The sequence below is a fragment of the Centruroides sculpturatus genome, unplaced genomic scaffold (genome assembly GCF_000671375.1).
Source record: "Centruroides sculpturatus isolate CEXI.00-Female unplaced genomic scaffold, Cexi_2.0 scaffold347, whole genome shotgun sequence".
Lineage (NCBI taxonomy): Eukaryota > Metazoa > Arthropoda > Arachnida > Scorpiones > Buthidae > Centruroides > Centruroides sculpturatus.
This window is the reverse complement of record NW_019384871.1, coordinates 482,371-496,189: the sequence shown is the minus strand read 5'-3', so window position 1 is coordinate 496,189 and position 13,819 is coordinate 482,371. Positions and strand designations below refer to the sequence as shown.

Here is a 13,819-nt window from a genome sequence, read left to right as displayed (position 1 = left end):
AGTGCCGAGTTTTCAAGGCTCTACTGTAATGCTATATTAAAACATTTTCAATAAAATGTGTAGCTTCATTATAAATATAAGCAGACTTTAATATTATAATTATATTATTTTATAAATTAATAATAATAATATTATTATTAGTTAAGTCATTAATATTTAATATTACATAGAAATTAGTTTCTGCTAAATTATAACTATTAAATTATTTATTAAAATAGAACGCCATCAAAAGAAATTTATAAATTCTCATGATTCAGTTACTTGTTTGGAATTAATTAAAAATTCAGAATTTACTGGATTAATTGTTGGAACTTACTCTGGAAAACTAATGGTAAGTTATAGGGTTTTTTTTTTTTAATTTGGCTTAAAATTTACATAGTTCTTGCTTTATTAGAACAAGTTTTTAATCTTCTAAAAATAAGTAGAAATACTCAAAAACATTTGAGAGATAAAATGGTCTACATTCATAAAATGTCAGATTCAAATAATAAAGCAAGTTACGAAATAGTTGGATTAATGATTTTGTTATCAATATTTTATATTTGTTGTTTTAAATTTTGAATTCATAAATGTAATAGCAGCAATAATTGTTTGTAAAGTAGAAAATCAAACACTTTTGTTATAAAATGTATGTGAGATTCTGGAGATTGATTTATCATAATAAAATTTATACTCTATTTTATCAATCAATCTAGATATCCCCTTTGTGAATTAGACACAAAAAATCTTTTTCCTTCAAATATAAAACTACTGTTAATATAAATCAAAGGCATATAAATTAAAGTAATTTTTCCCGTCAAAAAAGGTGCTACTTTTGTCACTTTTGTGATGTAAAGAGAAATCAAAATTCCTTTTACAAGAGATTATCACAAATTTTAATAAACATCTGGCTGTTTGACTCATCTGTATGTCCCATCAGATGATACAAATTCCAAATTTTGATTGGAGGGGATTTGTGTATACAAAGAGCAATTTCCCACCATTTGAGGCCATTTTTGCTCCAGTCTTTGACAGTCCTTTGCCAGGCCGATCTTTTACCTGGTCTGATTCAAGCCACTCTTCTTCTACTGCTTCCCAAATCTCCACTAACATCGTCGCTTACCCGAACTGTCATCCGACAAAAGAGCAACAACTATTAATTGAGGTAGTATGTTTATAATGATGTAAACTCTTTCTCTCTCTCTCTCTCACCTTGTAAAGTACTGTATTATTTTTCTGCCTTTTCCAATGATTATTGACACGATTGTGTGCCGGAAATAGCCGTTACCTAATGGTACTTTACAAGGATTCGCGTTAATGTGCCAGGCCTGAACTTTAAGCGTACACCGAATTAAATAATGACAAAGTTAGTCAAAAACAATCCAACATTTAATAAAAATTTGGTACTTACGGGTTAAGAGGACACCGGTTGGAAATAGCGATCAAAGTCGCAATTTTGAACAAAAATATCAAAATAACAATAGACTAGTAAATTTAAATCTAAAAAGAAGAAAATTTACTGATAAGGTTGTAAAAATGAAAAAAAATCAATTAGGATGATAGATATCGCCTATTTACCATATACATTACAAAACAATTTGCATATTCAAGTGGTTTATTATTACAGTTTGTGAAATTTTGTTATATCTTTATAAATTGTAATTTATTGTTTGATTTAACAATTTTATTAAATTTGACAAATAAAAAATTGCATTATTCGGAAAAACGCTATTTCCAACTGGCGTCCTCTTAACCCATAAGTACCAAAAATTCTAGTAATAACTATACACAAAATGTAGTAAAAATCAAATAACAATTTATTCAACGTAAATCAATAAGAATCAACCCGACAAAACTCAAATGAATCTATTTTCTATCTTAACTCTATTCCCCTTTGGAATTTGACAAAAAAGATTCAGAGACTTAACTTATGTACAATAATTCTTATGAATTAAAGGTCCTAATCATCACCTCAATATTAGGAACCTTTTTCCTCCACTCTCAAGACTTTCTCTAATCTTCGATCCACAAATCAAATAACTTCAAAATCGCCTTGGAACTACTTTATCCTATCGGACACCTCTCTCTTGTTTGCTGCTACGAAGCTCACCACACTCGTTGCTAACAGAAGCTCACCTCGGTCATCTTCACTTGAGGTTTGGTCTTTATACTGTGAGGTGACGTCACAATTCTGAGTGAGATCATTCCCCTCATTTACATACTTATTGCTAACAATAAACTTTTCCTGTTTGCCTGGCAGCCTATTTTCTGACAATACTCGCTAACCTTTTACATTATTCTTTTTGACAATTTTCGGGATGTTTTATTCTTTAAGGTTTAGTGAATTTAAGTTGTGCTTGTGGGGTCTTCTCCCCCCCTTTTCTTGGTGCGGGCTTACTTTTTTCCACTCGGGAGCACAAGTGTGCGTTAGTTTTATCTATGGTGCTTTTCTCTTGTCGATGAGTTGGTTTCTCTTCTATTTTTAAGTTTCTAAGGTGAATGGTGAGGAAACCTTCTGAATATTTTTCACTGGTGGAAAAGTTCAAATGTTACTCTAATTCTCAAAACAGAAAAATTCATTGGAAAGGACATCACTGCTGATGCACTATTTATTTCTCTTTCCACTTTTTGCCAGGAATTCTCTCATTGCTTGAAATAAACTTAAAATTAAGATGCTAAAATTGTTTTTATTTAATTTTTTAGTTTATTTTGATATTTATTATTATTATATTATTATTTGATAAATGAAACAGAAATGTAGTAATGTGATGATAAAATCTTGTCCTTTGACAGTCAACATGTTTAAAAAGTGTGCTTTACAGTAAATATTTGACGGATTGTAATGGTAAAGTATTTTTAATATTACATAGAAATTAGTTTCTGCTAAATTATAACTATTAAATTATTTATTAAAATAGAACGCCATCAAAAGAAATTTATAAATTCTCATGATTCAGTTACTTGTTTGGAATTAATTAAAAATTCAGAATTTACTGGATTAATTGTTGGAACTTACTCTGGAAAACTAATGGTAAGTTATAGGGTTTTTTTTTTTTAATTTGGCTTAAAATTTACATAGTTCTTGCTTTATTAGAACAAGTTTTTAATCTTCTAAAAATAAGTAGAAATACTCAAAAACATTTGAGAGATAAAATGGTCTACATTTATAAAATGTCAGATTCAAATAATAAAGCAAGTTACGAAATAGTTGGATTAATAATTTTGTTATCAATATTTTATATTTGTTGTTTTAAATTTTGAATTCATAAATGTAATAGCAGCAATAATTGTTTGTAAAGTAGAAAATCAAACACTTTTGTTATAAAATGTATGTGAGATTCTGGAGNTTAAAAATCAAAGAATATAAGTATGTTTTAATTTTTTTAAAAGTTCAAAAAATATGTTCTAATACTAATGTGTAAAGTGTTTCAATATTGCAGTTTTTTAAATTACAATAAAAATAATTATTCAAAATGAAATAAGAGAGAATGCAAATTGATAACAACTTACTCCCTAATAAATTCTCCCTAACTCGTATTTTTAAACATGTATTCCGATTGTAAATATTATCATAGTCTTTCAATATAACATAATAGAAATGAGCAATTATTTATTGTGACATCATCACAATGCTTCACTACAATTTTTAATCATATTTTTTATTTATTTAATTTAAAATATATGCTCTCCACTTCAAATTGGTACTATAAGTGTCTTGCCCCTGTACATCATACTTTTCTGTTAGAAATGGAGTCGTGTCAGTCATCTATTAACTACTTTCAGGAGAAAGTTTTAAATTGAATAACATAACTTCTGATGCAAATTGGAAGTCATGTTATTTCAGTGAGGGCCTCCTGCCTATAAGGTTTTCATATCTGGTCTCAGATTTCATCCATCTATGATCTCAAGATTAAGGAAAGACAGATGGACAGATGACAGTAGGAATTTATAGGTCTACAGTTTTTTCAAATTGCAGCTCAACAATGATAGAATGGAGGCAGACCCTGCGTTCAAGCTGCATACAGGATTACAAATATTACCGTGATTTCAGAAGTTAGATCTATCCTGTATTACAGGATTGCCTTTTAACTTTTATATCTAATAATTAAACAGAAAAGTTAGAAATTAAAAACTGGAAGTTGAGGTGCATGTATTTAGCCCAAAACATGAACAGTGGATGGAAAAGCACCACCATCTGGCAATTCTATACGGTCAATAATGGCGTTTGCTGTATCTAGAATGGAGAGTAGACGATCAGCTTAAACCTCTTCATTTTTTTGTGTTTGTGGTAAATTTTATTAATTAATTAAAATAATGATTATTTAAGCATTTGCAAATAATATTATAAAGAAACAGATGATTTTAATCCAGAAATTATTTAATTATTCAATTTTTTAGCAAATGATGTGAAGTGCCTATAGAGTTTACATATACTGTATTTGTTTTCATAATAGGTTATCTTAAAGTAGGTTAGTTCTTTTACGGAATCTTCTAACATCTACAATGTAATTCATTTGTAAATTTCCAAAAAATAATTTTCCGAGCTGCTTTTGAATTTACATAAGCCACCACTTCCCTCAACAAAAGTATGAGGTAGTCCTATCGTCCAATCATACGGTAGAAGACACGATGTTAATTAAAAATAATTATTTAGTGTTATTAAACATCCTATAAATACTTTTAAACAGCTTAATTTGTTTATTTACCTTTGCTGGTAACCCTCAATGTCAAATGTATCTGCCATTTTTCAACAAATTTCCCGTGAGTCAATGTGCGACGTTCACTGAGTTACATGATGATGTGAACAAGCGCCGCAAGATCTTTTACTTGAACTTAAAGCGTCAAGTGTGTACTTCTGCTTGCCGTACAAGTTTAACATTTGTACTTGCACCTCAACCTCTCTATTTTGCATTTAAAAGTTAAATACTAATTAACTAAAATACAAACAAAAAAGAATTGATATTTGAATATTGAGAATAATGTTTATACATAGCACATACACAATATAAATGAAAGTTTTTCAAGATTATTTCAAGGCATGGGAAAATTATTGGAGCAAGTATGTGTATAGAAGTTATTGTGAGAGTTAAACTTAATATAAAAATTATTATATGGATAAAGTTCTATGGTTAATTTCATAAACTTTTAGGTAATTGCTGATATATGATAAAATTTTAGCTATAACTTAATTGAATTAGTCTAAGGCAGAAATACTGAGATATCAAAGAGTCTGCTGATAATATACATTCTTTGCATATATTAAACTTTGAATTGATAATTTTTAAATTTTTGAATTCTTTTGAATTTTTTTTTTTTAATGCAGATTTGGTTGATGATATATCTTTTTTGTTTTTTTGGAGACTGTGAGACTCTGGAGGTTAATGATGTAAATTTTAAAATTAAATAACAAATTTTTGTTATTATTTTGATAGAAAATTATCTATCTAAAAATTAAGTAAAGTTCCTTTTCAACTAGAGGAAAACAATTTGGTTTGTCCATAAGCACTAGTTTGTGTGAGATGTCTTACACTATCCACAAGACTGCCTGACTTCTGTCAGGCAGTTTTGTGGATAATGTAAGACATCTCACACAAACTAGTGGATAGTGTAAAACCAAATAAGCCCTTCATGCTTCCAATGCATGCCTGACTTCTGTCATGCATTGGAACTATGAAGGGTTTATTTCCAATAATCCAACTGGATGGAATTCTTGTATAAAAGATGAGAGGTCACCTTCAAATGCACTTTTGCTTTTTGCCAACACTCTTGACAGTTCTCTCATTCCTCTCCCCAGTTCTCTAACTCTCTTACTCATTCTCCCACTGAACACTTTAAACTTGTGCCTTAATTGAAGAATTACTTCATTCAACAGACAAATAAATTTTCACAGATAACATAACTCTCTCTCATAGGAATGGAGTTGTCATCTACCTTATCTCTTTTTAGAATCAGTCATGTTTAGTAGTTTATTTCTTTGATATTTCTTTGATTTGTATTCTGACAAAATAATTATTTTTAGTAAATTAGTTGTTTGAAAATGTTGACATCTCGAGCATCACAACAGATTTTTATGAATGATTAAATGTTGTTGAAAAATAACCAAGTTACATTTCTGTATGTGGTGAATAATTTTGTTATCTGCTTGTATAAAATGATTAAAGATAAATAAATCATAATGAAAAAGAAAATTATATTTTCTTATCATCACCTCATTATTAGTTAACATCCAGAACTTGAGGTGACTTTTAATCATAATAAATCCATCACATAGTGGTTTTTAACTTTAGCTGCTGATTTTTATGTCATTGTGTATATGTATATTTTACTCCATTCATTTTATTTATTTGAAATGTTTTTAAGTATGAAAATTAAATTTCTAAAACAACTTGTAGAACTAATGTTTTTCAGTATTAAAAATTGTAAATAAAAATGTTTGAAGGCTAGAACTCATATTTTAAAGTTACAAACTACTGTGCATCATATCACCCTCTATTGTGGTTGCATCAGCTAACATTCAGAATGCATTATGGCTTTTCTTAATCACCACAATGTGTAGTGGTCAAATATCATGAAAGCCACGATACAAATTTTGCTTTGTGTTCTTTTTGAATTAGTCACAATGCATTGTGGCTGTTTTTACAAGTGCTACAATGCCTTGTGGATGATTTAAAGTGACTACAGGGCATTGTGGACTTTTTTTTTTTTTTCAATGAGAGTTTTCATTCTTTGAGTCTAACATATACATATATTTTTTCATAGGTATGGTCTTATCATAGTGGTCACATTATTTTAAAGGAGAAAGTTAAGGAGGCCCAGTATTTAAATTTCTTATCTCCAGAATATATTGCAATTGGATTTAAAAATGAAGAAGTGCTCATTATTAATATAAAAACAAGTAATTATCTTTTTCAGTTCATAATTAAGTAAACTATATTGTAACTACAATTTTTAAAATTTTATTACCTTTTACAGCTCATCTAATTAAGGTTATTTAAATATATAAACATCTTAAAGCCTGATGTTTTTAATCAAAGCCAAACAATCATCAAACGATTCATTATGATGATCATTTGGCTAAGGTTATTTAAGCCTTTGACAATTTTCAGGCTATAATAAGGATGATTAAACTAACAAATTGGAGTAAAGGGAAATAAATTGTTTAATTTAATTATTATTGTTTAAGTATAACCCAGTTGATTAGATTTAAGTTGATTAAAATTCCAGCATTGGTTATATTATATGTTCATACTTTTCATTCTTAATATTATGATAAATTTGATAATCAAATATATATCTTTGAGAAGTTATAAAATATATTGGTTACATTCCAGATATTCATAAAGTATAGTATAACACTTTAGAAAAGTTACATCATAAAAAGCAAAGTTACATATTATAGTTCTTGCAAACTATTAAATCTGATTGAGAACTATTTGCAGAACTTCATGTGGATATGAATAGAAGTACTGTACAGTAGAGCATCAATTACCTGACTCAATTGGGGACTGGGTTGGTCGGATAACTGAAAAAAAGGATAACCGAAAAGTATGAAAAAATACATTATTATATTATTATATCTCATGTAATTAGTATATTAGTATATCGCTATTAAATTATTTTGCATTAAATTTTCATCAATGTTAAGCCTAAGAAAATTTTCTTTAAATGATAATTGTCGCTATTGTGTCATTAAAAATTATTTTATTGCTTACAAAATGAACAACCACTCATAATTAGAAAATTAAGCCTCGTTTAAATACTGGCATCCCTTTCATCGTTGAACCAGTGTTGCCAGCTAAAGCACCAAAAATAATATTAAAGTAGCCAAGACAGCCAAATATTATAGCGCCTCATTACCAGCAGACATTTGAATTAGCTGACTAGAACACGGTCGGTTAACCGATGTGACAGTTGATCCGGGTCAGATAATCAATGCTCTACTGTACATAAAAACTTCAATGTTATGAAGATGAGGACAATCTGGACCCTGATTTCTAACTATATTATATAGCAGGGGTGGCCAACCTGCGGCTCGCGAGCCACTTGCGGCTCTTTGAAGGATTATTTGTGGTTCTTGATAAATGTACCCAAGTTCCCTTTTCATTTTTGTGTTGTTATATTTTAAAAAATTATTATTGTTCCGTATGTGTTTCAAAATGTCTTTTAATTTAATTAAATTACTAACAACAAATATGAAAGATTAAGTGCAACGTTGTAACAAATTTCATTTCCGTCCAAGTTAAGAATGATATGACTCATCGAAAACTGCGCGAACGAACATAAACAGTGGCATTATTGACCGACTCCAGACCGATTTTGAATTTGGAAACTGTCATTGCAATGGACAGTTGACATTGTGCTCTGGAGGGAACAATTTGTATCACTCTTGCTACGGATACAATTTGTAATCTGGAATTTTTTGCATACCTTTTTAATACGTATTTAATTGCAGCTCGCGAAAAATTTCAAATTTTGAAAAATGGCTCGGACTATCAAGGAGCTTGGCCACCCTGGTTATATAGGTTTACATTAAGTGGTGTATTGCATTTAGAATTTTGTACACATAAATCTTGGTACATTCCCTCTTGTACATTTTGTTTAATTTTTCTATAAAGTATAGTAGTACCTCATACTTCAAACTTTCCAAGATGAATTTTTGTCAAAAATTCACCTTGGAGTTTGAATGATGCTTCGAAGTTCGAACTGCGCTCCAATGAAAAAGTGAACTAAAAGCACAAAGTGGTTTATGTGCCCAAGTTGTCTCTCGCTCTCACATTATACTCGTATCTTTCAATGCTGTTTTGTTTTATTTTTGGTATGTTTTTCATTTTATATATATTGTGGGTGTTATTCATAAATTTTTTAACAATTTATTCTTGCAATTTTTCTTGAATGACAGCTTTTTGACACCCCATACTTTTTTATCCTTTAGTTTAAATTTTCAGAAAGGAACATTTTAAACCACATTTGATATGTTCTAAGTTTAAGAACATATTCTCCATACACATTACAAATTTCCTTCATAGTTTGTACAACATTACATCCTTTCCAAAACTCATAAAGCACAATATGTTAGACATGCTTTTCATCTGAAGACATTTCAATTTGATTTTATTCAAACAAAACATGAATTAAAAAGTTTAAAATAAGCTTCTAAACAAAGAATACAATCTCACATTAGCAATAATATGTTAAATTTCACAGCTATTATAATTAATTCATACATCTATGTTAAGTAATGACTAAGGTGACCAGACATCCCGCTTTTGGCGGGACAGTCACGATTTTTAACAATTTGTACTGCATCCCACGGCATTTTAAAAAGTCCCGAGTTTTTGAAAGATTAAGTTTTTGTCTGACAAAAAGGTAAAGAATAAGATTTTGTGTCATAAATTTGTCTTATGTTTAAGATTCATAATGATCATTTTGTATCATGTGTATCAGTACCAATGTGTGCATGTGCATCGGTAATAAAGAATGCTGCACTGACAAAACCCTTCGTTTTTGTGACAAAGACCAACAGAAAATTGTTTGGGATGCACAGCTGCAGCAACAGAGTAGAATGTGTTCACAGACTGTCCAAACAAGTGAACATTTTGTTCATTGCGTGTTACATGGCACAGAGCTCCCATCTGTTGCCACCTTAGAAAGCTAGCAACTAGTGAGAGTAAACACATTGGTTTGCATCATTCTATTGCTAGAAGTGGGGCTGGGGTTTATTTTAGTTATGACAGTATTATGTAATAATAGAAAAATTACAATAATAAAGTGACATTCAAGGCAAATTCAGAGGAAAAGTAATACAAGTTAGTATTATTATTATTTAGAAAGAAATACAGAAGGATTAAAATAATTGTTAAAATATATTTGTCATAGGTACTTTAAAAAGTTTTAAAATTGTCATAAGGATTTATAATATTACATATTTATTATTTTTGTAAATTTTACATGTTTTGAAATTTAAAAAATCTAATACAATACAATGTTTGCGTTCTTTGATAATAAAATTTGGTTGTTCCAAAACAATTTTTTTCAACGAGACAATTTTGAGCACCCCCGTCAATTTTGTCCCGCTTCACCAATGTTAAAATCTGGTCACCTTAGTAATAACTGCTGTTAAAAATACATAAAAACTTTCTGTTGAACCCAATATAATCTTTACTTATTTACCATGGTGTTTAAGAAGTGTGGTCAAATAATGAAAGAAGGTTGTAATATTGACTATTGAGGTGAAAAAGGAAGTTATCACAAAGCATGAAAGCAGTACACATGTATGGGGTCTGGTTCCCATCTTTTAGATGCTGAAGTTGACAGTGTGTGACCATTTAATGCAATTTTTATTTTATTGCACAGTATTTACTTATTTTATTCATAGTTTTTGTGTTTTAATTTATTATTTAGAGCATTTAATTGTGTTATTTTTACCTTAAATTATGTATGTTTATAGTTTTAATTAAGTTTATTGAAATAGTTATGGTCTGGGAATGAATTAGTTAACTTTCCATTAGTTCTAATAGGGAAAATTGATTCAGACTGAAAAATCCAGAGTTTGAATGGCTTCCTGGAATGAATTAAATTCAAAAGTACAAAGCACCACTGTATAATAATTTCACAGTAGTGTTCATGAATATAAAGTATTGTCACAGTTTAATAATTAATCTCTATCAAATAGCAAACTGCTTGATTATGGTAACTTTACAAGTGGCATCAGCATCGTGTTGATTGGCATCAGCTGATTGGTTTGCTGGATCAGGCAAATGGCTGACATCAGCATCATGTGTTGCTACATGATTTATCAAGATTGCATTTTTTTTAATTTGCATCTTATTCTTTTGTTTGTAAAACTTGGATATTGAAACTAGTGTGTAATTTACATGTGTCTCTTTTTTTACTGAATTAATTTACTTTACTGTATGCATTGCAGTGTGTTAAGAAAGAAATCAAGGGGGATAATAATTATTATTGTTGTTGTTGTTATATTGAGATCTATGTAATTTTAATATTTTTAATTCTGCTATTTGTGTTGTGGACATTTTCCCACAGATGGCACTCTGGTTACAATATTCCAAGTATAAAAATAGAATGCTGCGCTGACAAAACCCTTCATGTCTGAATCGTCCTTCCTTTGTGTGTACGAGAGTAGGACATATGCTCAATAAAAGCTCTGTAGTAAAGTAGTTTTATTTGTCCTAAAACATACAAAATCTGAACACAGTGGAACTAATGCACTATATGAATATGCTTATGCAATACTGGAAATATCTCTTTTGTGCCTAGATAAATATTAAAGTGAACACCTTGTGTATTGTGAAGTTTGAAGTGATGTATTTGTGGTCCTGTGAACAGGAATACATAAAAGAAATTCAATACATTAAAGTCTATAACACAAATCAATTTTATTCACCTCAAATAAGTTCAAATAATAATGATCCCAACTCACATGCAGTAATTAAGCGTATACGGCAATCAAATGTTCCTTTAACTGATCGAACTGACCAAGACACAACAATATTAGCATGACAACTTATAACTATGACTACATCTAAATATAAACTAAGGAGAAAAAAGAATAGCTGGTAAAAATAGGAGAAGGAGAAGAAAGAAGCATCCAGGGATTTTTAGTCACATGTCTCAGGTGGGCTACCATTAACCAATATTCGGCTGATTCCTGCACTTATCTGTATTGTCCTTCTCTACTGCATCAGTCCATCTTCCTTTGAAATTTCCTTATAATTGCTTCACTCTGGATTCCTTGATGAAAAAATATTAGCTTTTGGAAAAATCTTCTCTGAACTTCACTCTTTATCTTCTCTGATCTTCACTCTTTCAAGAGCACTACAAAAGCTGACTCAATTCTATCGGATTAGGTTCTCTAGCTCTTTTCATAAGTCTTTGTCGCCTCTGATCTCTCCACCTGTAACCAAGAGCACAACTCTATGATGCTTCCTCTCTCATGAGATCTCGACCAAAACTGAGCTTTCTCACTCTTTCGAACCCCCTGGGTTTCAAATAAATAATCTCTTCTAACAACACTGTAAAATAAACGACTTACTTCTGCTGTAAACCAAAACAGTCCAAATATTTTCACAAACGTTTTCGAACTTAGTTCTTCTTCAGGTGAATAAATCGGGTAGAATCGATGTTATTCGAAATCTGAATGCAGTGTTCTAAGGAAACTCGTGCAATCATCGTATTAAACTTGCACATGCTCTGTAGATAGAAGGATCGCTTTTGGCTTCTCAAGTGTCATAAATAAGAGTTTGCCATGCTATCGATAATGATAGTTCATCCTTATTGTTTATACACTTGTCTTCTCTTGCTGTTTTATAGATATATATTGCTTCCATCCATCGCAAATGGTGTATTATCTGTGTGGTGTAAATTATTTTTGCCTCGTCAAATACAGCTTGTATATCAGGGTCCATGGCATACTGCGCTAATGCTGTAGTATATCTTTTATGTAGGATGTCTGCTTTGTGTTCTTTGAACCTCATCTCCAACGATCTTTTTGTGGATCCCACGTATACTAAGTCCTTATCACACCTATGATCCTTTATAGGGATCCTGTATACACCTGCTAATTTGTTTTGGTGCGGAATGTCTTTTGCATTATTTAGCATTCTAAATATAGCGGGACATCTTCTAAATATTAAGGAGGCTTGTTTTCTTTTGGCGATCTCTTTGTAGATTTTCTCTAAGTATGGATTGTAAGTGATTAGGATTCTGTCTTTCTGAGTGTTACTTTGTTGCCCTTGTAGTTCTGTTAGATGTGTTCTTCGTGAATGCATCCTTTTTTCGATCCTCATGGCTATCCTACTATTATATCCATGTCTTTTGGCCATGCTATTAATGGTGTTGATCTCTGTATCCAGTGCCCGCATTGTCGATGAGTGGGTGTATGCTCTATTCACCAAGTTATTAAAGGCCGCTATTTTATACTGCTACAATTCTTTCTTTCAATTCAAAAACGAGGTATACCAACAGAAAAGAGGTGTACCTATGGGGGCCCGATAGCAGGAGATCTATGTGAACTGGTAATTAGACTCCTTGAACAGAAAATACTGCCAGACCTACTCCACAATATTATTACATACAAAAGATATGTGGATGATATAATCATATTATGGAAATCTAAACCTGACATAACGGCAGTCATAGAGGCATTTAATAATAACACGTATGGATTAACTGTGGGCCTCGAACAGGAGAGCGATAAACAAATTCATTTTCTCGACGTGAACATCATAGTTAAAGGAAAGTCTATCAACACAGAGGTATACAGAAAGCCTCAGGCAGATCAATTGTATATCCCTGCGCATTCATGTGACTCATGGCAGTATAAGATAGCGGCCTTTAATAACTTGGTGAATAGAGCATACACCCACTCATCGACAATGCGGGCACTGGATACAGAGATCAACACCATTAATAGCATGGCCAAAAGACATGGATATAATAGTAGGATAGCCATGAGGATCGAAAAAAGGATGCATTCACGAAGAACAGATCTAACAGAACTACAAGGGCAACAAAGTAACACTCAGAAAGACAGAATCCTAATCACTTACAATCCATACTTAGAGAAAATCTACAAAGAGATCGCCAAAAGAAAACAAGCCTCCTTAATATTTAGAAGATGTCCCGCTATATTTAGAATGCTAAATAATGCAAAAGACATTCCGCACCAAAACAAATTAGCAGGTGTATACAGGATCCCTATAAAGGATCATAGGTGTGATAAGGACTTAGTATACGTGGGATCCACAAAAAGATCGTTGGAGATGAGGTTCAAAGAACACAAAGCAGACATCCTACATAAAAGATATACTACAGCATTAGC

General features: G+C 30.9%; 1 protein-coding gene across 1 annotated transcript in view; it reads left to right on the top strand.

Annotated features, from left to right (window-relative positions):
• The window catches only part of LOC111630890, a 91,970-nt gene that overhangs the window by 15,285 nt on the left and 62,866 nt on the right, over positions 1–13,819 (top strand). The window contains exon 7 of the mRNA XM_023375049.1: positions 6,739–6,874. Coding sequence (XP_023230817.1) covers positions 6,739–6,874 — 136 coding nt within the window. The remainder of the gene's footprint in view (positions 1–6,738; positions 6,875–13,819) is intronic.